Source organism: Arvicanthis niloticus, chromosome 15 (genome assembly GCF_011762505.2).
Source record: "Arvicanthis niloticus isolate mArvNil1 chromosome 15, mArvNil1.pat.X, whole genome shotgun sequence".
NCBI classification, from domain to species: Eukaryota; Metazoa; Chordata; class Mammalia; order Rodentia; family Muridae; genus Arvicanthis; species Arvicanthis niloticus.
Genome location: NC_047672.1, coordinates 7,567,043 through 7,592,938, shown reverse-complemented (window position 1 = coordinate 7,592,938; position 25,896 = coordinate 7,567,043). Strand labels below are relative to the sequence as shown.

Here is a 25,896-nt window from a genome sequence, read left to right as displayed (position 1 = left end):
GATACTGAATATCAAAGCAGAGTATTTTTAACCACCAGTCTTGTAAGCCTACACCTGGTGTATACAAAGTTCTAGCTTGTTCTGCCAATGTCAGCTGTGGCAGATGCTTCCAGAGAAGAACTGCTGGAAAAACACATCAAGTACAGAAGACACATTCAAAAATAGAAAGCTCTACCCTTGAACTATGAACTCTGCGAAGTTTTAAAGCCTTTACATCTGGAATCTTGAAATATGAACTAGAAAAATTTGAAAACTAGCAAACAATTACTTTCTGATGAGCTCAAGCTTTCTAATGGTGCTAACACAAGCCCGTGTAGATCAAGGCTAAAGAAGGAAGCAAGAGGTAAGACCTTCTTCACTTAACTTTGTTCTCTACGAATTTTAGTTACTGTATGTCCTTCTGAGGCTATAGTTTTTTAAATCAATAAAATGGGAATGTCTACTTAAGCAATTTACTTGCTTCAAAACAGACTTGAAAGTATCTGAGTGTAGACTGAATACTTTTAAAGACTGGCTTCACTCTGACTTTCAGGAAAGTAGAAAAAAATAAATTGATTAACACAGCTTTTAAGTTGTGACTCTGCTTTAATTTTGGTCCTTGCAGAACCATGAAAACCACACTGATTAGGTAATGAAACTTTATGTGGTGAACCGTGTATCTTACATGAGAAAAGATATATCTCATTCTAACATGGGAAGGACTCTGACAACAGAATTAACTGTCCTTTTTAAATTCATTGGTATTTATTTTACCTCTCTCAACTAACCAATACTATTTGTCTTTAAATTCAGTGTATTAAGATATTAAATTTCTTGGGTTGATTATCAAATAGAAATAAAATTACAAATTCACTTCTAATGGAGGACTGTAATAATTTCCGTGTTGCATTTAAATACTTCTCCCCGGACAGAAGTAAATATACACAAACTAGAAAGTGAAACAGTCTCAATACAGACAATAAACAAAACTGAAACTGAACAGCTGAAGGTGACGGAGGAAATAGGGAAAAAAAAATTCAAAAGCTGTCTATTTCAGGATGGGTAATTCATGCCAATTTTCTTAAACAGGAAAACAACAGTTGGATTTTGTGGGTAATTGTGAAAACAAAAAAGTTTGTAAGCTCAGAATGTAATTCTCCAGCCTTCCTTCCACCCACATTGGCTCTAATACCAATAGCATTTTCCAAGACATTAAACCAAGGCACATGAAAACCGCATTACTGACCACGAACATACTCTGAGTTCTTCCTGTCCTGTCCTTTCTCCTAGAGCAACAGCACAGGCAGCCTCAGTACCTTGTAAAGCTAAGAAGGCTGCTTACACAACAGTCTGTTATATGGTCTAATTTTTAAAAGAAGCTATACGAAACTTGGAAAATTCAATTACTTAAATGTGATGCAGAGGCAGGCACGGTGTACCCTGTAGGGAGCACTTAGTAAGTCAGAGACCAGCACACATGGTAAGACCCTGTCTTAATAAAACAAAACAAAACAAAACAACAACAATGAAAAACATGACATGACCACAGTATTCTAGATTTTACTGTAACGCCTATGTTCTGTGTTTTAAGGATGTATTTTGGGAGGTTCTGGGTATTCAACCTAGGCCCTGTACATATCAGACAAACAATCTACGACTTAACTATATCCTGGATCCTTACATGTCTGAATCTAAACTTTCAATATGCAAATTGTTACATTAGAAACCTAGCTTTCATCAATTCATGAAATGTAACTGTATAACCTATAATATCCTGGGTAAGGCTTACAGGCATGAATATTAATCTTTATTACCAGCAATAAAAAACGCATGTGGCTCTCCGCAAAGTTGAGTCACACAGCAACTGAGTGTGTTGCTCTTCTTCTGAGATTACGTTACTTTTGCCTAACACCTACATATCTAAACAAGAAACCTCTAAAACCAGACTACATAAAGTGTAGTTTTTGAGCTAAGATATCTGAAAGTTTTACACACTTACACCTTTGCAAACTACAAGGAATTTTGTATTTCCCCACATTAAATCAGTCTACTTATACTTGCTACTCTATATTTTTAAGTGGCTGAAGTTTCAATAAGACAGAGAAACAAACTAGAACCACGGCAAGTTAAATACAAGAAGCGCATGGCTTCTGGAGGTAAACACTTACTCTGAAGGTAACCGGACAAGCTACGGCAGCACCAGCAAAAGAAAATTCTTCCTGTCTGAGAAGCACTAATATAGCACAAGGTGCAAGGAGGGCGGCTCCCAAAGCCTTATGCAAACAAGTCCTGTGACGCACGCATGCGGAACAGGGCTTTATTATGCTGTGGGTGACAGCCTTGCTGGCTCTCTCAGCTTGATACCATTCAGCTGACAGAACTTAACCAGCTGGGAAAACACGGGCTAAGAGCAGATAGCTTGGCCAAGCAACTGCTCTGCAATGTAAGAAGGATCTCTGAGCATAACTCTGAGACAACTCCTTTCCTGTCACTGACGGCGCTGCACTTTGGATGTGTGCATTCCTCTGGTGGATGGTCTACTTCAGACAAAGTGAAGAGATGAAGTTTGGTTGTTGGAGCCGGGGAAGGCAGATAGAGGCTGCTGCTGCTCAGTTTGGCAGAGTTCCAGTTTTTAAATGAACACTGTCCTAAGGGAGGTGTGTGGTGGTAATGGGTGCACAATAATGTACATGTATTTAGTGTCACCAAACTGTAAGCTTAAACATGACTAAAATGGCACCTCTTGTACTACACATATTTTACTCTAGTGGGACTGAAGGAGGCTTTTACATTTTATTTATATTTTCCAGCAGCTTTTGGTAAATTCTAATAAAACCAAGCCAAAAATCGAAGATTAGTATAAAACTGGAATATTATGCAGATATAACAGTGTCCATTTAGAGTCTTAGTCACTAAGGATCTGAGGCAGGAGAATCACTTAGTCTATGTGGGCCAGCCTCAGTAACACACTATGAAAGTTTCTGCTGTTGTTATTAAAAAGGAAGGCAATGAGATAAGATGTTTTTATATAAAAACAGAACCAGTCTAGTGTTGAACAGCAGGATGGTCATATGCTAACCCTGCACCAGGGCCTGCTAGATAAGGCAGAGCTCCGGGAAACTTTATCATCAGGACCATGGCTAAGCTGTTCACATGTAAATAGATTCTTCTATTGGCTCCCTCTACTGTGTTCAAAGAGATCTAATGCCAGCTATATTTTAGTAATTAAACTTTGTGAAGTAGCAAGTCCTGTTTTTCAGAGAAAGGATCTCAATAGATTGCTCAGGCCAGGTTCAAGCTCCCAGGCTCAAGTGCTCTTCATGTAGCCTCCTGTAGCAGGACCTGTCCACTGTAAGTCCACATCAACATAAGGGCTCTTGGGCTGCCTTGGGCAGGAGAGGGCGGTGACAGAACTCAAGGTCTTACTACACAGCACTGGCTGGACTGAAACTTGCTGTTTGTTCTGAAACTTAAGAGACATGACGCTACCCGCTGCTGCAACCACCACTACCACCACCACCCCCGCTCCCCCACTCCCCGTGCTGGTTGGGTGTGCATATTCACATGTGTGGTGGTAGTGGTGGGGGCTTGTGTAGGCCAGAGGTCATCTTCTGGTGTCTTCCTCAATTGCTATCCTCTGTAATATTAAGACAGTCTCTCATTTAAGCCCACCGCTTGCTTGTTCAGCTAGGCGAGCATCCAGCTTGACCCGGGCATCCCTGCTATCTGCCTCCTTGTTACTAGGGTTACAGGTAGGCCATTACACCTACTTGGCATTCGCATGGGTGCTAGGAATCCTAATCCCTGTCTTCTGTGGCAAGTGCTTTATCGACTGAACCATCTCTCCAGCCCCAGGCACCATCTTATTATAATAAGATTTAATAAAGGCTCATTAAGAAAACATTTCTTTAAGAAGAAGACGTATTATATCTAATTACTGATGGGTATTCAAAAACAGCAAACAAAAAATACTCATCTTCCCTAAATTACCTCTTTTAACAAAGGGGCTTTGGAGTTATACGTGTAGTGTTATATTTCTTAGAGGGATTATTTAGAAATATTACCAAAAGCTGTAGATACAAACACTCCTTTGAAATACCACTTAGTGTCTAGTAACTTACCCTAGGGAATATGACTGTACAGGAAGATATGGTTACAAACAAATAGACTGCAGATATGCTTGTAACACTTAGAAACTGTTGGCATCCATAATGACAACACCTAGCTGATATTTAACATAGGAGAGAGATGGGCATAGTGATGGATGCCTGTAATCCAGCACCTGGGAGGTAGAGGCAGGGGAATTAGGAAGAACTGGAGGTCAGCCTGGGCTAAATGAGATACTGTCTCAAATGTAAACAAACGAAACAAGGAACAGTAACAAGACATAAAACTCCAAAACAGAGGACAAGTGGGAGTGGGGGCAAAACTGAGTGGCAGTCTTATTTAACATGTACAGAGTTCTGGGCTCTACCCCAAGTACCACAAACACAACACAACAGTATCAGAGAGGTGAACACACTGTGACACACATGAGATACAGACACTGGAAGCTCTTAGAAATGACTGATGCTGTATGGGGTGGGTCAAGCCTATAATCCCAGGACTTGGGAGGAAGGAGCAAGAGGGACACTGTCCCAGGCCAGGCAACAGTGAGAGCTGGTCTTAGAAACAATAAAACAGAATACTGTATGTGGCTAAACTTCACTAGCTTCAGCTGTGGGTGTGGCTCAGCACACAGAGGGACTGTATAGAAGTCATGATGCCCTGCTTTAATTCCAAGAAGTAAAAAAAAAAAAATAAGTAACTAAGTGACACGAACAAATAAGTACATTTTACTGAATTCTAGGTGTGTGGGCTTCCTCAGCCTGTATGTCTAGCACCCTGTATGTCATATGCCATGGTGCTTACATTTCTGAGGGAGTTAAGGCATACAGCTGCTCAGTAGCAGCAATAGATTCCGTGTAAGAAGCAGAGGTGTCTAAAATAGGACACATGATAGGGTCCATGCACTAACAGCCTGCCTCCATAGCCCAAGTGGGCAAACACACAGTGTGTTAAATGTGGCAGTCGGCAGCAAGTGGCATTACTTTTGTCCATAATCAGAAAAGCTGAAGAGTACCTGGCCAGTAACATACCAAGACCTGAAGTGGGAGCCAGGTGCTTCATAGCACACACAGCTCTTTAAAGCAGAGGCAGAGGAGTTGCAGGCTCCAGACCACAAAGGCTACATAGCAAAATCTTGTCTAAAACATAAAAATAAAAATCCTTCCTGAGGGACTTAGATTTCTCAAAGACTGAGCAATATTTGTTGAGGGCTTTTGCACTGAAGCACTGTCAGTCCTGAAGCACTGTGTTAATGCCCTTGACAGGCGCTCTAATGCAATGAGGTTAGCTTGAGAGAACTCAATGCGCCTCCCTCCCCTCTTTACAGTAAAGCAATATGGGATCTGGAGAAGATAAGCCACTTATTACTGTTATGTCCTTTATGTTCAAAAGTAGCAAGATCGTTTTTAAAATCATTCTGTGCCACTGTAGGCAACCATGTACACACACTTGTACCACTGTAGGCAATTACACATGCGTCCATGAGAGTGCTTGAGAAATACACTCTAAGAATGCTTGGCCTGTAAGAGGGCTCAGCAGGTAAAGAAACCCGACAACCTAAGTTCCATTCTCCAGACCCACAGTAAAAGGAAAAAACAAAACAAAACCCCAAACCACAGTTGTTCTCGGATCTCCACACCATGGCAGTGCCTGTAGCTACTCAAACATACACACACACAAGAAGCATAAACTCAAAACAGTATGCCACAGAAAGTACTGAATTAGTGGCTCCACTTCTAGACACTTCCAACAGGACTGATGCACAGATGGACACATATAGACTAGCAGCACACACAAGACTTGCACAGGTTCAAGCCAGACAAGGTCTCACGCCTAACCAAGAAGCTATTTGCAATCAACAAGGGGAAAAAAATCAATTTTTTCCAATGGTGTGTCATTGGGTATATCATGACACTTCAGGGTATGGTATGTGCTTAGCAGCTGGCCAACACACACACACACGCACACACACATACACGCACACACACATATATACACATATACACACACATACATACACACCCCACCCACTCCCACACATGCACATGTGCACACACACATATACACACACATACATGCACACACACAAAAATGCGCGCACACACACATACATGCACGCACACATGCACACACACACATATATACACACACGCACACACATACACACACACATATATATATACACACACGCACACACATACATGCGTATACACACATACATGCACACACGCACACACACATGCACACACACATACATGCACACACAGGCACACACACATGCTCACACACATATACATGCACACACACATACATGCACACACACACACACACACACACACACACACACACACTCAATGGTACTTTTGTGGACTTTTTCTTGGTTTTGGTCTTATTGGTCTTCTGCTTGTTTGTTTTGATGTTCCTGTGAGTTTTTCCCATTTTCTTTGTTTAGATGGAGAGAGAAAAGGCAAAAGGGAGAACCTGAATGAGAATGAACAAGAGCACAGTTTAGCACACTCTGGGGGTGGGAATGTAAGTCAACGGCCTCGCACTCATGAAGCCCTGAGTTTGAACCTCAGAACCACAGAACAAGCAACATGAAACCAGTTTTGTTTCAAATAGATTGTCCACTGTTTTCTGAGAAGGGGTACAAAGAAGCTGGAAATCACAGGGGCAGGTCTTCAGCAGTGGAGTGGACTTTCATCTCTGCACTGTGACTGGCCTGGCTGAAACCACCCACGTCCCTCCTAACGGCAGGCTCTAGATGAGGAATTGCGATGCCAAAGGACAGAACTACAAAGGACAGGGTATCTGCCAGGTTATTTCCCCCTACTCTGACACTGTAACTAGATGTCTGTTTATTTTACTAGTAAGCATGGTTATCTTTATCAACAAAGAAAGTGATATTATGCTTGAGTAACTATTCAGAACTTTTCATAGTTTGCTACTAAAAAGTTTCTTAGGACTTGGTCAGCCCTGAAAATACAAGAGCCTGAGTTCAGTCCTTAGAATTCCCATTTAAAAACCTGGGTAAGGTGTAATCCACGCTTGTAATCCATGGAGCTTGGTGGCCAGCCAGCCCAGCCTACTTGGTAAACTGGCTGGTGGATTGTAAGGAGGGCCTACGGGCTCCATCCCAACAGATATTAAAACCTTTCTCCAAACCTCAACTAAGTGGTTTGAGATTTCAAACTTCCTTTGAGAAACTCGAACACATTCTTTAGCAGTCTACATCTTTTCTCTTAGTTAAAAAGCCTTCCATGCTCCATGCTAAACTTGCCATATCCTGATGTATTGAGATTTACGTCACTCAAACTGTTACTTCCATACTATTGTGGTGGGATCTCTGTGCCTGAAACAGAACAAGATGAAGATGTTTTTGTATCTTGGACTTTGCAGAACATGTAGTTTGTTCTCTGCTCAAAAGAAACACTCTTACTACAGATTGCTATTTTGTATCGGGTACATTAAATAAAAGTGGTAAAATAAGGTTTTCCTATTGGTTCATCCTATCTGATACATCTAAACAGAGAACATAAAGAGACAGTTCACCACACCGCAAGATTTTCAGGCCTCCCAACAGCAGCAACCCATAACAAGCATGAGTAACTGGCTACAGTACTGTTCAGTGGAAAAACGTGCTATAGTTTGTATGCATCTCTGGGATGATTCCTAGCACAAAGACAATTCAAGCCTGTAACAGGAGACTGAGATAGAAGGACCTTTGGATTTACAGGCTGGCTTGGGCTACACAGTGAGACTATCACAAGATAAAAAACAGAAAAAGAAACATGACTAACTCCACTTATAGATTCTAAAGTCTAAAATGCACTAGTAACAAACTAGATTGCATGCTGTAATAGACAATACAAGCAAATCAAATATCAGTAAGTGATCAGAGATGAAAGATAGGATTGCAGGTGACTTACTTTCTTTCACTTTTTCTGTAGCGAGTGTCACTAATACTACCTGGACATAGTAACTATCAAAATTTCAGACTATTATAATCAGCTTAAGTTAACAGACAGTTGTGCTAATAATTACAGTGTTTTACGAGTTAGGCAAATAGTGTGGTATGGACTTGGTGTCAAGTCCATCCCCTCAACCAAAAAGATTCAGTTTCTCCTTCTAGGGCTTTCCAGCTCCAGTCCCACTGCAGTGTGTTCTCCCAACCCCCAGCCCCTGCACTCCATTTCTTTCTGACAGGGTTTCACTATATAGCTCCAGGCCTGCCCTGAGTTTACTATCCTCTTCCCTTAGCTCCAGAAGTGCTGGGATTGTAGTGTGCCTTATACCATACCTGATTCTAGTCTCTCTCTCTCTCTCTCTCTCTCTCTCTCTCTCTCTCTCTCTCTCTTTGTTCTTCTTATGATAACTACTAACAGTTTTACATTTCAGCATGCTACAAGGCTTAGGAGTTCTCAAGTGGTTCCCATCTGCTTCTGTAAGAACCCATCAAGTGAATCATTTGTTCTTTTAGAATCATAACATTTGACAAGACAGACCTTGACTGCTGTGCTAACTGACAGCTGTTCCTGAGGAAGCTTCATATAAGAATATGGTGAAATGAGGGCCGGAGCAACGGCTCAGTGGTTGAGAGCACTGGCTACAGTTACAGAGAACTTGGGTTCTGTTCCCAGCACCCACACAGCAGCTCCCAAGAATCTGTAACTCCAGTTCCAGGGGATCTGATACCATCCTCTGACCTCGCTAGGCATCAGGCATACACATATATATGTGGAATTTATTGTGATGATTTACAGTCTGTAGGCAAAATAATCGTATGTATAAGTAACACTCATACACATAAACAAACCTTTAAAAATATGATATTTTTTAAAAATATGACATTTATTGTTTTTTCAATAGGCTCTCTTAATGCTGTCTCCAACCTAAATTCCCAATAGAAGGGTATGTGGAGCAATATAAACGAGACGGTGTGATGTGATGAGGTAGAGGAGACCACGATGAGTACAGAGGACCTATGTAGCTACTTCCGCCTACTTACAAGCAGAAACTCACCAACAGAGTGATGAGGATCAACTGCAAGACGGGTCTGTATGTTTTCTACTCTAGTAGATTAATAAAGTGGGAGGGAGAGAAGGTAAACAGCATGTAAAACAAAATGACAAGACGATAACTAAGCCTGCCGCAGCTGGGTGTTGTCACACTTGTTTGAAATTTATAGCTCAATGGTTAAAGTAACTCTGAGGGTTTACATGAGAGTACATAGCCTGCCAGGTATGGCAGCTCATACCTTCAGCCCCAGAACTCGGGAGGCAATAGCAGGCAGATCTCTGAGAGTACAAGGCTAAATACATAGTAAAATCCTGTCTTAAGGAGACAGAGAGAGAGAGAGAGAGAAAGAGAGAGAGAGAGAGAGAGAGAGAGAGAGAGAGAGAGAGAGAGAGAATACCAAGAAAAAACCTGTTTTCAGTCCCTCTCACTTCTAGCTCTGGCCTGGGAGGCGTGCTTCAGCTTCTGGGCTCCAGCTCCAGCAGCACACACAAAAGCACTGCAGCAACACTGGAAAGCAGCGTCTACTGCAGGAGAAGCCTGCCACCCTCTGGCAGAAGGCTGCATCATGTAGATGTTCCTGACTGATGGGGTGTGTATTAGTCAGGGTTCTCTAGAGTCACAGAATTTATGGAATGTCTCTCTATATTCAGGGAATTTATTGTGATGATTTACAGGCTGCAGTCCAACTAACCAAACAGGAGGCAGCTGAGGATGGGAAGTCCAAGAATCTAGTAGTTGCTCAGTCCCACGAGGCCAGTTGTTTCAGCTGGTCTCCTGTTGATGTAGGTTTCAACAGATGTGCTGACAAGTAAGTGCAAGCAGTCAACAAGTGAATCTTCCTTCTTCCAATGTCCTTATGTAGGCTTCCATTAGAAGGTATGGCCCAGATTAAAGGTGTGTACTAACTTGCCTGGGCCTACGCTTTTCATGGCCACTGTGCCCCAAGATCTCTATGCCAAGATCTAGATCAGAAATTTGTGTCTTTCAGTCTCGAGATCTGGATCACAGACCCAATTCTAGATTGTAGTTCGTTCCAGAGATAGTCAAATTGACAACTAGGAATAGCCGTGCAGAGTGTTTAGTTTGTTTGCTGTATTTGGAATAGCCGTGCAGAGTGTTTAGTTTGTTTGCTGTATTTAATGACTTTTGTTTGCTTATTTAATTAAACAATGTATATTTTTTAGAGACAGAGTCTCACTACGTAACCATGGCTGGCCTGGAACTCACAAAGCTCCATTTGCCTTGGCCTCCCAAGTGCCCTGGCAGACCATGGCCAATACTTAATGGGAGCAAACCAATCTCTCAGGTAAGGTATTCACACTACATTTAAATACGGGGTAAAAATGCTGATGCTGTCCACCTGAGGTGCCATGTGTAGTTAGTGCTAGGGGGACACAGGAAAATGAAAGGGCTGCCTCAGTCTCTTGGTTCTGGTTTAAATATCTTGTTGGCTCACATCCACAAACTTCAACATAAATGGACCAGGGCACCTGGGAAAGGACAGTAGTCACCTTTCCGAGAAGGTGACTGACTACTAATGAACCACAGCCCAGCTCCCTGTCACCGTGAACAGGTAAGGGTCCCTTTCATGAACCACACATAGTCCAGCTTCCTGTCATTGTGAACAGGTAAGGGTCCCTTTCATGAACCACACATAGTCCAGCTCCCTGTCACCGTGAACAGGTAAGGGTCCCTTTCATGAACCACACATAGTCCAGCTCCTTGTCACCCGTGTCGTCTGTGACCCTTCTTGTTGTTTTGGTTTTATTCCTTTGGTTCTTATTCTTCTTCCCCCTCTTTTTCTTCTTTTTGCATTGAGACAGTATCTCACGCAGTAGCTTCTCCTAGCCTGGAAGTCATTATCCATCCCAGAGTAGCCTAGAAGTTTTAGAAATCACCCTGCTTCAGCCTCCTAAGTACTAGGATGAGCCACCAACCTAATCGTGATAAATGTCTCTTGTCCACCCACAAGCTTGTACAATGTGTCTAGTAAGTCTCCTCTTCAAGGACAGAATTCTTTGGGTAGGAAAAGTAACTATAACAGCACACACAAACATGCATACCCCAAATCAAATTTAGTCGCAGATTAACCAGCTCTAAAGGTCCCAAATGATCCCCAGTCTACCAGGATTGCAAGTTTGAGGCCAGCCCTGTCTATACAGTGAGTCTTAGAATAGTATGGGATACATTGCAAGAACCTGTCTGAAAAATAAAGAACAGCTCCCCATCCCCAGATCACAATGTACAGACATCGCTGAACCTCCTGTGGCACCAGTAGGGGCTTTTCAGGCTTTTAGGGGACCTTTTCCAAGCTGCACAGCTGGCAACAAAGCCAGCCCTCAGGAGACTAAGGCAAGAGAATCATAAATCTGAGGTCATGTGGCTGTACAGCAAGACCTCTCAAAATGAAATAATGACTAAGTAACTAGTAAGGATTAAAATCAGATAATTATGGGTTAACTGTCCTATAGTAGATGACTTGCTCAGCACATGCCAGGCCTGGAATTCTATTCCCCCGCACAACCAAAATTTAAAATAAAAGTTCTTTTACATATCCTAATTATCTCTAAATGGTTCTTATGCTTAAACTACTTTTAAAGCAAGAAAAGCCAAATAAGAAAAGGACTTTGCACAAAATTATGTAGGAAACATTTCAACTAGTATGAAAATTAAGGCCAAGCCAAAAACATCTTTGTGAAGATTTTATACAGCTCTCCAAGTTGAAGCTCTATATTCTCATATTCATTCTCTCTCTCTCTCTCTCTCTCCTCCCTCCCATTTTCTGACAGAGTTTCAGACAGATAGTGACGGGCTTGCACCTCTGACCCTACAGATGTGTGCCATAACACCTGGTAATGGGACTGAACCCAGGGCTTCCTGCATGCCAGGCAAATGCTCTCCAATCAAGTTATAGTCCTAGACACCCAACTTACTTTAAACTCTGCTCCCCACTTCTACATTTTAGTAGTGCCAATCTGGTGTATGCTCAGAGAAAAACATTGGTTTACTAATAATAAATTCATTCTGGATTTTATTAATTACCTATTTTTTTAAAAAGGCACACAAAAAGACTGGTCAGCAAATTAACCACCACACTTGCCATCAGAGAAAGCAAAATAAAACTATATTGAAATTCCATCTTACCCCAGTGTGATGATTTGTATATGCTTGGCCTAGGGAGTGGCACTATTAGGAGGTGTGGCCTTGCTGGAGTAGGTGTGTCACTGTAGGCGTGGGCTTAAGACCCTTACCCTAGCTGCTTGGAAGTCAGTCTTCCACTAGCAACCTTCAGATATAGAACTCTTTTCTCTGCCAGCATCACGCCTGCCTAGATGCTGCCCTGCTCCCACCTTGATGATGGACTAAACCTCTGAACCTGTAAACCAGCTCCAATTAAATATTGTCTTTTATAAAACTTGCCTTGGTCGTGGTGTCTGTTCACAGCAGTAAAACCCTAAGACACCCCCCACACACACACACACACGTCGGAATGGCCGTCATTACAAAAGCAGCAAATGCTAGTGAGGATATGGACTAAAGAGAACAACCCTTGTCCATTCTGCTGGAAATGCAGCCTAACCCAGTACTAAGGAAAGGAGTATGAAGAGTTACCAAAATTACAACCCACTTAGAACCTCGTCCCCTTTGAATGGTACAAATATTTTCAATGAGGAATGTGGATGATGAGAGAGAGAGAGAGAGAGAGAGAGAGAGAGAGAGAGAGAGAGAGGAAATACAACTAATGCCTGAACTCCAGAGGTTCAAGTCCCAATTAAAAAACATAAGAAACATTAAAAAAAATCAAAGTAGCATAATTCTTAAACATTACCAATCACAAAGTAACATCTTCCAACAAGAGTAAATTTGACATAACCTTAAAAAAGGAATTCAAAAGAATGACTGTCACCCTGTCCTGCTGAAGAGACTAGGAACAGAATGAACATCTTAGTGTGATAAAGGCTAAATACAACACATCTACGGCAACCTTATACCAAAGGAAGGAAAAATGCAAAGCATTTCCACTGTGGTTAGGACTAAGACAAGGGTGTCTACTTTCTCCACTCTTATTAAATATAGTGCTTTAAGTCTTAGCTTGGACAAAAGAAGGAAATAAAAGAGACACAAATAGGAAAGGAAGAAGTCAAAGTATCCTTATTTGCAGGTGATATGACTCTATGTATAAAGACTACAAAGGCCCTATCAGAAAACTCTTAGCACCGATAAACACTTTCGGTAAAACAGGTATACAAAATTAACACACAAAAATCAGTAGCCCTTCTATACACAATAACAAACATGCTAAGAAAGAAATCAGGGAAACAGTACCACTCACAGTTGCATCAAAAGGTAAAACACTAAAATACTGGCAGCTGAAGAGATGGTTCAGCAGTTAGGTGCTCTTCCAGAGGACCTGAGTTCAGTTCCCCGCACCTATGTTAGGCAGCTTACAAGCCTGTAACTCCAGCTCCAAGAAATCTGATGCCCTCTTCTGGCCTTTGAAGGCATCTGCGCGCACACACACACACACACACACACACACACACACACACACAATTGTTTAAGTAGTGGGCTAGCTGGACCTGAGGGTGCATATCTGTCTGAAACCCTAGAGACTAAGGCAGGAGGATCAGTTGAGCCCAGCTTAGACTACAGTCTAAGACTCCTTTCAAAAAACAACCAAATGAAAACCAACCAAAGAGAAACTTGAGACTCCTCATCCTTTCTTATTTGCAGATTTTCTGATTCGGACTGTGTAATGTGAGACAGGGCTACATAATTTACATTCCTTGCATCGCTAGCAAGTGGGAGAACTGCATTTAAAAATGCTCCATGTTCTCTGGCTGCCATAATTTATGTAAGTAGCTTTTGTGAGCCTTAGCCAGATGGTAAACATTGCTGTGAAGGAAATCCAGGCCTGCCTTTCAACCCCCAATCAACGGTTACGCTGCTGCTAATACAAACAGAGAAAGAAAAAGGGTGTCAAGAGTTTTTGAGAAATTTAAAATGTTAGGAACTGGTTCGAAACTGGTCTCATGTGTCACACTGATGACCACACAACAAAAGAAACAAGGAAAAAACAATTGTTTCAAGAAGTAATTCTAAACTCACCAGATAAGAGGCGCCGTCATTAGGGTTGCAAATGTGGCCGACTGTGGCATGGAGATAATGCAGAGGAAGCGTGATGTGCTTTGGAAGAACACAGTCATAGAGCCTGCCGTAACCATCTCTGAAGTACTTGCTAATTTGGGGATCCAAGATAATCTCAGAGGGTGGGGATGTGGCTCAGTGGGAGAGTACACGCTCAGTACCTCAGACAATTCCACAGAAGAAAGCTATCAGGACAAGGTCAGTATCCAGAGTGTAATACGCTTACATCTCTTATCTTGAACTACATCTTCTAGCTTGACTAGTTACGGCTGTTACTCCTCAAATACTGCCACTGGGGCCATCTCTGATTTCCTTGAAGACATAGTTTGTCACAAATTAGATCTGTTTGCTCTTCTTACAGCCTGTGACCTTTGGGTTTTATACTACCAATACTTCCCTCTTCCTCAAACTCCAACAGTGTAATTCATAAACCACCTTCATTTGCCAAAGTAAATTCTTTAAGGTAAGAAGAAAAAGAAAACAAGTTCATAGTTCTTAAGCACCAAGCTTTGTTTCACCTTTGTCCTTAGTTCTAAGTCGGAGACAGCGATTGTTAAAACACTTCAACCTCTCCCCCCTCCACTCCTACTTAAATCTAAAGCATGTACTATCTTTTCCTTAATAAATCCAACTCCTATTTCCTGCTGACTCATCTTGAAGCTCTTTTCCTTTGTGTAAGAGCCTAGTTTCACATGGATCTCAGTAAGTCCCTCTACCTAATCTGTAATCATACTAAAAACACACACAGTGTAAAGCCCTGGTACTTGAGAGGTAAAACTGTCTTAGTTACTTTTCTGTTAGTATGACAAACAAAACAAAACAAAACAAAACAAACCCATAACCAAGGCAAATTATAAAAAGAAAGAATTTAATTTAGGACCCATGGTTCCCAAAGGTTAGAGTCCATGACCCTCACATTTAGAAACACAAGACAGCAGAAAGCATGCAGGCAGGCAGCATGCAGGCAGGCAGGCAGCAGGCAGGCAGGCAGGCAGCAGGCAGGCAGGCAGGCAGGCAGGCAGGCAGGCAGGCAGGCAGCAGGCAGGCAGGCAGGCAGGCAGGCAGGCAGCAGGCAGGCAGGCAGGCAGGCAGGCAGGCAGCAGGCAGGCAGGCAGGCAGCAGGCAGGCAGGCAGGCAGCAGGCAGGCAGGCAGGCAGGCAGCAGGCAGGCAGGCAGGCAGGCAGGCAGGCAGGCAGCAGGCAGGCAGGCAGGCAGGCAGGCAGGCAGACAGCAGGCAGGCAGGCAGGCAGCAGGCAGGCAGGCAGGCAGGCAGGCAGGCAGGCAGCAGGCAGGCAGGCAGGCAGGCAGGCAGGCAGGCAGCAGGCAGGCAGGCAGCAGGCAGGCATGCATGGCTTGCTGGAACAGTAGCTGAGGGCTTTTATCTGATCACAAATAAAAGAAAGAGCTAACAGGGAATGGTGTGGGGCTCATTTCTAGTGAAACACTTCCTCTGACAAGGCCACACCTCCTAATCCTTCTCAAACAGTTCCACCAACTAGGGCCCAAGCATTCAAACATTGGAGCCTATGGGGGTCATCCTTAGTTAAACCAGCACATAAATTGACAAGGATTGATTTTTTGTCAATTCTACTTCTTCTTCTTCTACTACTTCCTACTTCTACTACTTCTACCTTCCTTCTACTACTAAGTCCCTCTACTCCTGATTTGGCCTTTACCCTATTTTGGGGAGTCCTGGTGGTCCCTCATGGCTCTTGGTCTACTGGCAGAATTCACATAGCCCAGCTGGGCTCTTGTCTTACTACTGGGTTTCCTGCCCTTCCTTTCTAGGATCTTGCCTCATAAGCAGCTTGGAAGACTAAGGACTTGAAAGCAGGGGAGATCGTGGTGATATCTTTTGTTGTATCCAGTTACAATCAGACCTCCTTCATCTTTATCAGGTGTCAAGCTACTGGGAAGACAGGTCTATTTAAAAATGTTAATCTCTAAACCTTAGTTTCTAGGACAACACCTGGTCCTCCACACCATCCATACTTTTGCTAAGCTACTAGATCTCAGTTTATTTTTCAGGATAAAAGCAAATCATGGCCTGTAAGGACAGCACACGGAACTAGAAGTTAGACATGTCTCTGTAAATAATAAGTTTGCTCTGCAGTTATTTGTAAAGCACATGCCTGTTAATCTGTGGAATATGGCAATAAATTTCACACTAATTCCTGTGCAGGGAAGAATTTTACAAGTAAGAAAAAAAAAAACAAATCAAGGTATGAAATAACTAATCATTGGGATAAAGCAAATGGCAAAAATAAATAAATAAATAAATAAATAAATAAATAAAAAATAGGCTTATTCACACCAGATGGGATTATAACTCTTTAACAGCTTGGATCAGGCTGAGAAAAGCGTGTATGCATGCATTCATTGCTCTCTGTTTTCTTTTAAGATTTTTTTTTTTTTTAAAAACCATGTGTGAGTGATTACCTGCATTCATATATGTGCCCTATGTGAGGATCTGGAGCCTGCAGGAGCTCGAGTTATACAGTAGTGAGCTGCCACGCAGGTGCTGAGAATAGAGTCCAGGTCCTACAGAACAGCAACCAGCGCTCTCAACTGCTAAGCCATCTCTTCAATCCCCTTAAAACTGTCCTTGATTTGTAGCGTGAGGGATGGAACTCCGCCTCCTGCATGGTAGGCGCACACCAAACCACACCCCTGTTCTTTCCTTTTGAATTCCTGTAGTGGCTAGAGCGGGCCTATCACTCTTCACATCCATAATGCATACCAAGAAGTCAACTTCTCAGTAGGCACTCAACAAGCTTTGAGGATTTGGCATGCATATTTTAAAACAAATTTCTAAAAGGATTTCATGCTTGTTTTGAGATTTACTGACAAAGGATTTCGGGAGCTGATTATCAGTATACGTGTCTGTATTTCTACCACTGTGGAGGCTGGGGCTTGCATCCCTTATCTTCTCCAATAGGAATAAACAAATAAGTAGATATCAATCAGAAAGTGCTATACCTCACAGAGCCTTCATTTTCATTACAGAAAAACAAAGCTAATTTCCTAAATGTGGAGTAAAGAGGAGGTGAGGGTTTGTTCTAAGGGTGCTTGCTCAACACTAGGACTTGGGGTACAGCTCAGAAGTACAATGTTCTCCTATCATATTGAATCCCCAGTGCTGAGAACAGCAACAATAACACATACTCACTCCTACATTTGTCCCCCCACACCCTCCTCCCTGCACACACACTGTTAAAAAAAAGCTCAAGTGTTGAGAGTAAGTGGACATCAGAGGAAATGAGTTACACACACACAGAGGACAGGGAAGAAGAGCTGGGTTACAGGCTGGAGACACACAGCTCTGAGCACAGACCTGCCTAGCCATGTGTGAGACCTTTTCTGTACCTCCGCACCCCCAAAAATCAAACAAAAATCCCACCCAAACCCCCAAACCAAAACCAATCAACCAAAACCACTCTGCATATATGTGTAGAGGTCAGTGGACAACTGGCAAAAGCTGGACCTCTCTCTTCCTACCATGTGGGACCCAAGGATAGACCTGAGGTCATCAGGTTAGGTGACAGGCACTTTCACCTGTGGAAGGACTTACTCGTCCCAGGGGCAGCCACCTTTAACGATCCTGCATGAGGCTGGGCCAGAGCTGAGTGGTCGAGTGTGTGCTTTCCATATGTGAGCTCTGGGTCAAGTCTCCATACCAGAACAACAAATCCTAACTAATGAACTTGCAGGTCAAGGCGATGCAATCGCTTTGTCAAGTAAGAACTGTCTAACTCTTAAAGATGTCCTCAATGGCGCCCCTTTCCTCTATGTCATACGCTTGAAGTCCAGAGCAATAGCCGGTAAGCTGAGAACAGAGGAGGAAAAAGAGAACTATTATTACATTCTCTTCCACTCCTTACTCCTGGCAACTGTTAACTGCAGAGAAAATACCGATGGCGGGTGTTGAACAAGCTCTCGATTAGACAAGACACCTGTAAAAGACAGCCATGTGCTAACACCACAAAATCCAAGTGCCTTAGCACACCAGATGTTTAAGTGTTTACTTTTGCCCAGGTGTGGTGATGTATGCCTTTAATTCCAGCACTCAGGAGGTGGGGTTGGGGCACATGGGGGATATAGGGAGGGTGCTGAGGTGGAGAGGGGGCTTTGGGAGACATAATCTTCAGCCAGTCCACAGTGCACAGCTCTAGGTTCAGTGAGAGATCCTGTCTCAAAATTAAGGAAGTGGAGAACAAGAGAAGAAAACTCCCAAGGTTGATGTCTGGCCTGTATGGCACCTGTAAACATGTGACTAACACACACACACACACACAAACACACCACACATATGTGACTAACACACACACACATCATTTTTAAAATGCAAAAAAGCATAAAACAAAACACTAATCTAGAAAACCATGCTGATGTCTTTATCATTGAATTAAAAAAGAAAAGCTATACCGAGGGAAGGTGACAAGGGTACAGAGAGTAGAAGGGGTTCCTAAGAAGCCACTTCCTTTCACAAGGGAAAAACCATTAAGGAAAGGCTGCGCAAGGACGAACATTTGGGGGAGATGATAAGAAAATGGGAGGACCCAGAGCCTCCCCCACTCACTGCCAGCAAACTCCCAACCTGAAGGGAGCTGTAGCCTGCCTCAGTAAAGCTTTTTTCTTTGAAATAATGCATTTCAGTCTTTTGTTTTTCCTGCATTCTAGTTGGCTGTCATCCGCAACAGATAAAACAGGAATCGCTGGCTGACAGGTTCAACCCAAGGACCTCAAAAATGACAAGTCTGACCTAGAACTAGTCCTGAGCCTTCTTAAGTCTTTGTTACATTATTAGCACAGGGAAGTGCCTGTGGAGGGCTGCAGGGGAGGCAGGAACACTAGCACAGGCACATCCTGAGCCAGGTGCAAAGTGGTGCGGTGACCCGGAAGGTCTGAAGAGGCACTCCCCCTGAAGGACGCTATAGCCCTACATCTGAGGTTTCCCTGCAGTCTCTTTGCACCTCTTTCTCTACAGTTTACCTTGCTTTTGCTTCAGGCACAGAACTTTTTCAGTCTGTATCGGATTTCTATCCTAATGCCACAAAGGACCCACTTAGTCTGTAACAGTACCGTTCTTCTGACTTGGAAAACAATCCCCGGCTTAGGGAAAGGAACTTTCCAAGTTACAGTCCGCTCAGGTGTAGAGAGGGCAGTTGCTCTATACAAGGCGGCACCTCTTACAAGCCGAAGGGTCTTGGTCGTGAGCTGTTGGACCCAGGTTCCCACTCTTACTGGGCTCCACAAGGGTATCCAGTAGTCATGCCCAAACAGGGAAAAGATACTGTATACCCACTTAGAATATCCCCTTGTTGCTCTGAATCAATCTCTCTCTCTCTCTCTCTCTCTCTCTCTCTCTCTCTCTCTCTCTTTCTTTCTCTTTCTCTCTCTCTAATCTTAAAAACTATAGAGACAAATACAGTTTGATAACTCTGAACAAACATTAAAGCTAAAGCAGCAGATTAAGAAAAGGTGTATATGGTTGCAGGATGCCTTTGCCAGCTGTGCTGAGTCTTCTCGGCTGCTGGAGTAGACTCTCCATTAGCGGCAGATTCTGAGCAGTGAGAGTCCAAGGAATGGCCACCCTGAACTAGAGACACGCGGCCCAGCTCTGGGAAGATGCCTGAATGTAAAAGGAAGATTGATTCTTGGGGTGACAAGATTGCTCAGTGTTTTAGAAGTGGTTGTCACCACATCTCTTGAAATTTTTTTGGATTTATTTATTTCTTATTTATGCTTCTATGTATGTCTGTGCAAACTGTGTGTCTGCTGCCTGAAGAACAAGGCCCTGAATACTCTGAAGTTATGGATGGTGTTGAACCACCCCATGGCTGCTGGGAACCAAACCCAGGTCCTCTGTAAGAACAACAGGTGTTCTTAACCACTGAGGCGTCTCACCATTTCTTATCACCAAAATCTGTCACAGGCTTAGTGGTACACTACAGTAAACCTGGCTGATCTGGAGACAAGGCAAGAGAATTGCAAGTTCAAGGCCAGACTTGGCAACTTATTGAGACTCAATCTCCAAATAAAAATGTAAATGGATTTATTTGTAAAGGGATACCTAGCATGCAATAACTTCAATCCCCAGTATAGAAAATTTTAAAATCTAGTATATATATTCATTTGTAATGTTAACGCACATTAATATTTGTACATACTGCTTTGAAAATGTTTTTTTTTTCCCCACAGAGATATGTGATGTGGAGGCACCTGAACTCTTGTCAAGTTTTTTGTGTGTCAAGCAACAGGAAATAATTCACCTTATCTCAGTGACTCAATGCTGTTTCAGGAAACAACCATGATAATGCAGAAATTCACAATGAATCCGGAAATCTGGGCACGATAGAGCAATCTTGTAATTCTGGATGCTGAGGCTGGAGGACTCTCGAGTTCCTAGCCAGCCTGAGCTACACAAGGAGAAAGATCCTGTTTCAATAAATCAACAAATATAAGAACCATTGAAACCAATATAATTTTGAACTGCTTCAAAATTGCATTATTAAACATTTTAATTACATCTATTATTTGATTTTGTTTTGGGGAGGAGGGTGCCAGGGCCCAGCATGTGGAAATCACAGATAACCTGCAAGCTGGTGGTGTTATCCCCTCATCACGATGTGCTCTGGGTATCAAATCAAGGTTGTGAGGCCTCACACCAAGCACCTAGACTCACTAGGATATTTTGCTGACCTTCATTTAATTTTTCAAAAAATCAAGTACCCTCTCCCCCCAAAAAACCCCAACCCACTACCACCACCAAAAAACTTCAAACCGTATAAGATCACTAGTAGTATAGTACCGAAAGAGGCTTTGGTTGGGATGTGGCATATGGGCTGTAATCTGTAAAACCTCTGTCCTAAGGGCCAGGTAATACTGCACACACTAAGTCCTAGCTAACTGAGAAGTTAGGGTTGGAGGGTCAGTTCAGTCCAGGGGTCTGAGCCTGGTATAAGCAATATAGCAAGATCTTGTCTCAAAGCAAAACAATCCAAACACCTTGATCACTCCTGCCATAGCATTTCCTGGGCAGCCAGGATTTTATTTTCAGCTGGAAAACATTGTGACAAAGACATAAGACTCAACCCACAGAGCTCTCAGTGGTCAGGTGGGAACAATATTAGCAGAAGATAAGGCAGTACTAAACTATAACTTCAAATATAACATAATATCCATGAGCCTGTACTGATGCACAAATAAGGGAGGACACACAAGTTTCCAGTACAGAATAAGTAGTTCCCGTAGCCACTTTACCCGCGAGCACTAAACTGTAACTCTGTACTGTAGAGGCAAACTTCTTTCACTAACTTCCTTCCAAAGGGCACAGGATGGAGAAGATGGAAAATAACTGACTGTGGAGAATGCTGACAAATATTCCTGAAGCAGAGCTTATAAGTTAGAGGTTAGGATGACAGCGTGCACCCTTGCTTAGGAAAGTAACACTTCACTAGTCATCCTCTGAGAAACTCATGACCCCAGACAATCATGAGAAAAGCTCCTGATAAACCCGATCAAGGCCATGCTACAAAATATCACAACAACTTCAAAATGTGAGCGTCGCAAACAAGTGAAGTCTGAGAAGTACCCAGTGAGGACAAGATAAGGAGGGTGGGGGTGTAAGTCAGGGGTAGAACACATGTGAAGAGGCCCTGAGTTTAATCTCTGGACCAGAGTTGGGTAAGATAAGGAGCCAGGATGACTAAGTGCGTTGTGATACTCAAGAGACTCCAGGGACATTAGTAAAAGTGAAGGAAATCTGAAGAGGGTGGCGGTGCATTTAACAATGTGTCAATACAAATGAGCTGTACAAGACGTTAACAACAAGGGAAACTGGTATGTGATATATGAGAACACTTGCTCATACTACGGTAAATCCATATTGTTCTAAAGTGAAACACTGAGAGAAAGGGTTTGATTATGACAAATTGATCAGTAATCTTAAGAGACTGTAGATGTGATGCAGAGAAATCTGAAGCCGGTCAATGGTGGCGCATGCCTGTAATCCTAACAGGGGAGAGATCGCAAATTCAAGGCATGGGATAAACAATTCAGAAAATGTACCTATTCCCGGATACTTTGTGGATACTTTTTCCACCCTTCTCCATCCTTTTTCTTCTACTCTTTACTCCCTAACACTAGATAAGAGAGAAAAGGGATAGAGAGGAAAGGAAAGAATAAAGTCACGGGTCAAAAAGTGGGGGACAAGTTATCCTTAGACTTCATCCTGCTGATCAGGGACATCCAGTTCCTTAGGGCAAGTCTGATCTTCACCATCAGGATATCTAATTTCGTCTTGTTTCTTCTTGTGCCAACTACTTAACAAACAGCGACCAACAGCAACCAACAACCTACCAACAATCCACCCTGCCTCTCTGGGCCCTCGCATTTATATACCCTCTGAAAACTCTCCAGAATTCCAAATGTCACTCCATCACAGAAACAATCTGCAGCTGAAAAACCTACACCCCTACTAGATTTGCACACCGCAAATCACAGTCAGCTGTTGTGGACGATCTGAACCAGCCCCATATCCCACACTTGGGATTACAACGAAAACATATTTTTATAGTATTTCTATGTTCTTTAAAGAAACCAAAACTCCAGATTTCTCACTACAGAAAGACCCTGTCTCAAAAGGGTGTGGGAGAGGAGGGCATTGATGAAGTAGGTATGCTTGTCTAGTAGGTGTTAAGTCCTGGGGTCTATACCAGTACATAGAGAGTGTGTATAAGTATGGGAAGATGTTAAAACTGATTCAGGAAACACACACAAGGATAATTACATTGTAAAGTGCCAGCCACCTTCACTAAACAGCTTGTCTCATCTCTCTGAATACTTCTAGAGTGCCTTTTGATTGTTTTTGTCAGGGTATCTAGTTTACTGGACATTTCCACTATGACATGCATAGTTCACCAGCAAACCCCTAATGTCTTTCAATTAAAAATGTCCTGATGGCCAGGGTAACTCAGGAATGTAATCCTGCACTGAGGTAGTTGAGGCAAGACCGAAGCTGGGATCCTTTTATTTCCTAGACTACCTTGGCTAGGTAGTTATATATTATCTGTGATCAGAACAGCGATGTTCAATGGGTATTCCTGGTTTTGTACAAATTCTACTGAGGAAGAGGGTGGAGACAGGTACAGAGGACTCCCCAAACATGACTATTATAAAGAGAAAGAATGAGGGCTGGAATATATAGTTCAGGTCATCCAAATACTTTTCCCATCTAAAGGAAAAACAAACTAAAGTTACAAAAGTAAAAAAAAAAAACAACTAACTCTTTTTATGTCTTCTATTGAAAAGCTATTATGGGGCCTGACACATATTACAGCTAATTTAAAACAATGCACTATAATGACTGATTTGTAAAGTACAAACAAACAAACAAACTGGCATTCTTGGTGGCCCCTTACTACCTTTTACAATGAAATCAAACTCTTCCTCAAGATTTTGTAGAAAATCAGTCCACTGTTTAAGTACACACAGAAAGGCGGGGAAATCAGCATTTTTCCACTGATGGAAAATTATAAATTTTGAATATGGAACAAAATAAAGCCATGTAAGTTCACTAGGCAGGGAGGGAGGCAAAACTTCTGACACAAAATGTTTGCAATCAGAAGTACATAAAGAAAATAAGTTCTAATAACCCAGGAATAAAGGAATTAACCTAAAATATTATTTACAGTAGTAATAGCTTGTCAACTTTATATTTTAGTTCCGGATGTTCACTTGTACTCCAGTAAATAAATCACATGCACCATGCGCAAGTCAGATCGAACAACAGTAACATCAAAACAAAAACCCTAAATCAAACATTCATCCTGGGAACAACAAATCACTTTAAAATAAACCTCAAATGGTTTATTACTGGGACCAACAGTTTTAATGTAGCTGTAAATAACTCTTAAAAGAACATTTCTAGGATGTACGAAAGAGTTTTGGGGGATTGACTCAAGAATACTTGTTGGAACATGAAACAAGGAAGAACAGTCAAATAATCGAGCTACTCCAATATCCTACTGGTTGATTGGTATTTCTAGAAACACTGAAAATGCTCTCTTCATAACGTAAGCCAAGGCAGCTCCGATAATGCAAAAAAACCCCAACCAACCAAACAAACCGACTCCTGGACAGGAGACTGAATCGGATTAGCTGCACCTCTTGGAGACGGGTGCCAACCGGAGATTAGCTCTGGAGAAACGGGTTTTGCAGCAAGAGGTAGTTATTTCCGAGCATCTATTCCCTCCACTCTTTGAAACAAACACTGTCAAGCATCAGCACGCGTGCAGCCTGCCCTCGCAGGGCCGCGGGCGGCCCACGCCACTTCCGCAGCTCCTGCGCGAGCCGCTGCTCCGGCACTCACCATTTCGATGATCTTGGTTTTGCGGCCCGTTTTTCTCTTCAAGGTGAATATGTACTGGGCCAGCACTACGCCCGCCACCACCGCGCACACACTGGCACTCGCCACCGCGCCCACTCGCGCCACGGCCGCGCGGTCCATTGACAGGCCCGCGTGCTCTCGGCGCGAAAGCCCAGGAACCGCGGGTACGAGCCCAGGGGCGCGGCCGCAAGCCGCACACTAGCCCGGAGCCCCGCCCCGCTCCGGAGAAATCAAGGAGGCCCCGCCCAGAAGAAATGAGGGGCGGGGAAATGGGGCGGGGACTAAGAGGGCCGCGTCCGGAACCCCGCCCTTATGTCGGGGACCGGACTTCCTCTGACCCAGACTTTAGGAAACGCCGCAAGGATCCGGAAGAAGACAACTGTAATTCGCTACTAAAAGCAAGTAGTGCGTTTGTAACGCTAGGCTGTACCTATAGTACACAGTAAGACCGTCTCAGAAACACACGAGAAAGCAAAGTCTTGCCCCAGTGAAAGAGAATTCACCCGCCACCACTCAGAAACTGTGCCCCGCCTTAGCCACCATGGACTACGACACCCAGCAGGCTCAGCGGCGCTGCGTCTGACCTGCGCAGTAGCATCCTGAGTTGGAAGGCTTAGTTATAGTCATTTTTTTTTTTTTTTTGTGACATCTGTCAGCTGTTGGTCTTTTCAGCCACTTCCTGCCTACGATGTCTGTACTTTCCTTAGGCGTGTGAGCAGACAGACTTGCAGTTCTCACTTGCTTAGTGTATTTCAAGGGATTGTTCTAGTTTACTTCTCTCCGAATGAGTGCAGTGTGACGGGGTGCAAGAGAGATTCTTAGGAGAGTCCCTCCAATTCTATGAGTTTTGTGCTGCTGCCTGACTAGGCTGCCTCTGCCTGTTATATGCAACCGACGGAAGTTAAGAATAAAAAGCTGTGGAAGAGAATTATTTTTCTTTTTTAGGTTTTATTAGCTGGTCTAAAAGCAAATTGATATAAGACATCATCTTGAGTAAAAACAATTTATTGTGCAAACAGCAGTCCCACAAAAATATGAGACTCTACCTAGTCATGATGGAGCAGCATGCTTCTGATACCTGCATGTAGGATCCTAAGGCAGGAGGATTTCTGTGAGTACAATGGCTGATTAACCAGGGCTATGGACCGTGACCCTGGCTCACAAAGGAAACACCTCAAAGAAGTGGCCAAGAAATTGAGGCTGATTGAATTACTGAAAGGAATATGTATTGTATATGTATTGTATTTGACAAT

At 43.0% G+C, this 25,896-nt stretch overlaps 1 protein-coding gene and 1 long non-coding RNA gene across 6 annotated transcripts in view; one reads left to right on the top strand and one right to left on the bottom strand.

Annotated features, from left to right (window-relative positions):
- The window catches only part of Nt5c3a (5'-nucleotidase, cytosolic IIIA), a 44,208-nt gene extending 19,347 nt beyond the window's left edge, over nt 1-24,861 (bottom strand). Inside the window, exon 1 of one of the 3 annotated variants that reach the window (XM_034519489.2) lies at nt 24,626-24,861. In XM_034519489.2, the coding sequence (XP_034375380.1) occupies nt 24,626-24,763 (138 nt within the window). In that variant the 5' untranslated portion in view covers nt 24,764-24,861. Of the gene's footprint in view, nt 1-2,147; nt 2,239-24,625 lie in introns of those variants that run through there. The other 2 variants (XM_034519490.2, XM_034519491.2) reach the window with 2 other exon arrangements.
- On the top strand, nt 205-20,595 carry LOC117720818 (uncharacterized). Of its 3 annotated transcripts, XR_013103997.1 has the most exons (6): nt 205-343; nt 8,956-9,140; nt 9,524-9,694; nt 9,780-9,913; nt 10,290-10,411; nt 20,455-20,595. It is a non-coding gene; the product is annotated as an uncharacterized LOC117720818 (long non-coding RNA). The 3 variants fall into 3 exon arrangements; XR_004608348.2 differs by lacking the exons at nt 9,524-9,694; nt 9,780-9,913; XR_013103998.1 differs by lacking the exons at nt 9,524-9,694; nt 9,780-9,913; nt 20,455-20,595 and adding an exon at nt 11,895-12,485.
- Nucleotides 24,862-25,896: the final 1,035 nt, after the last annotated feature.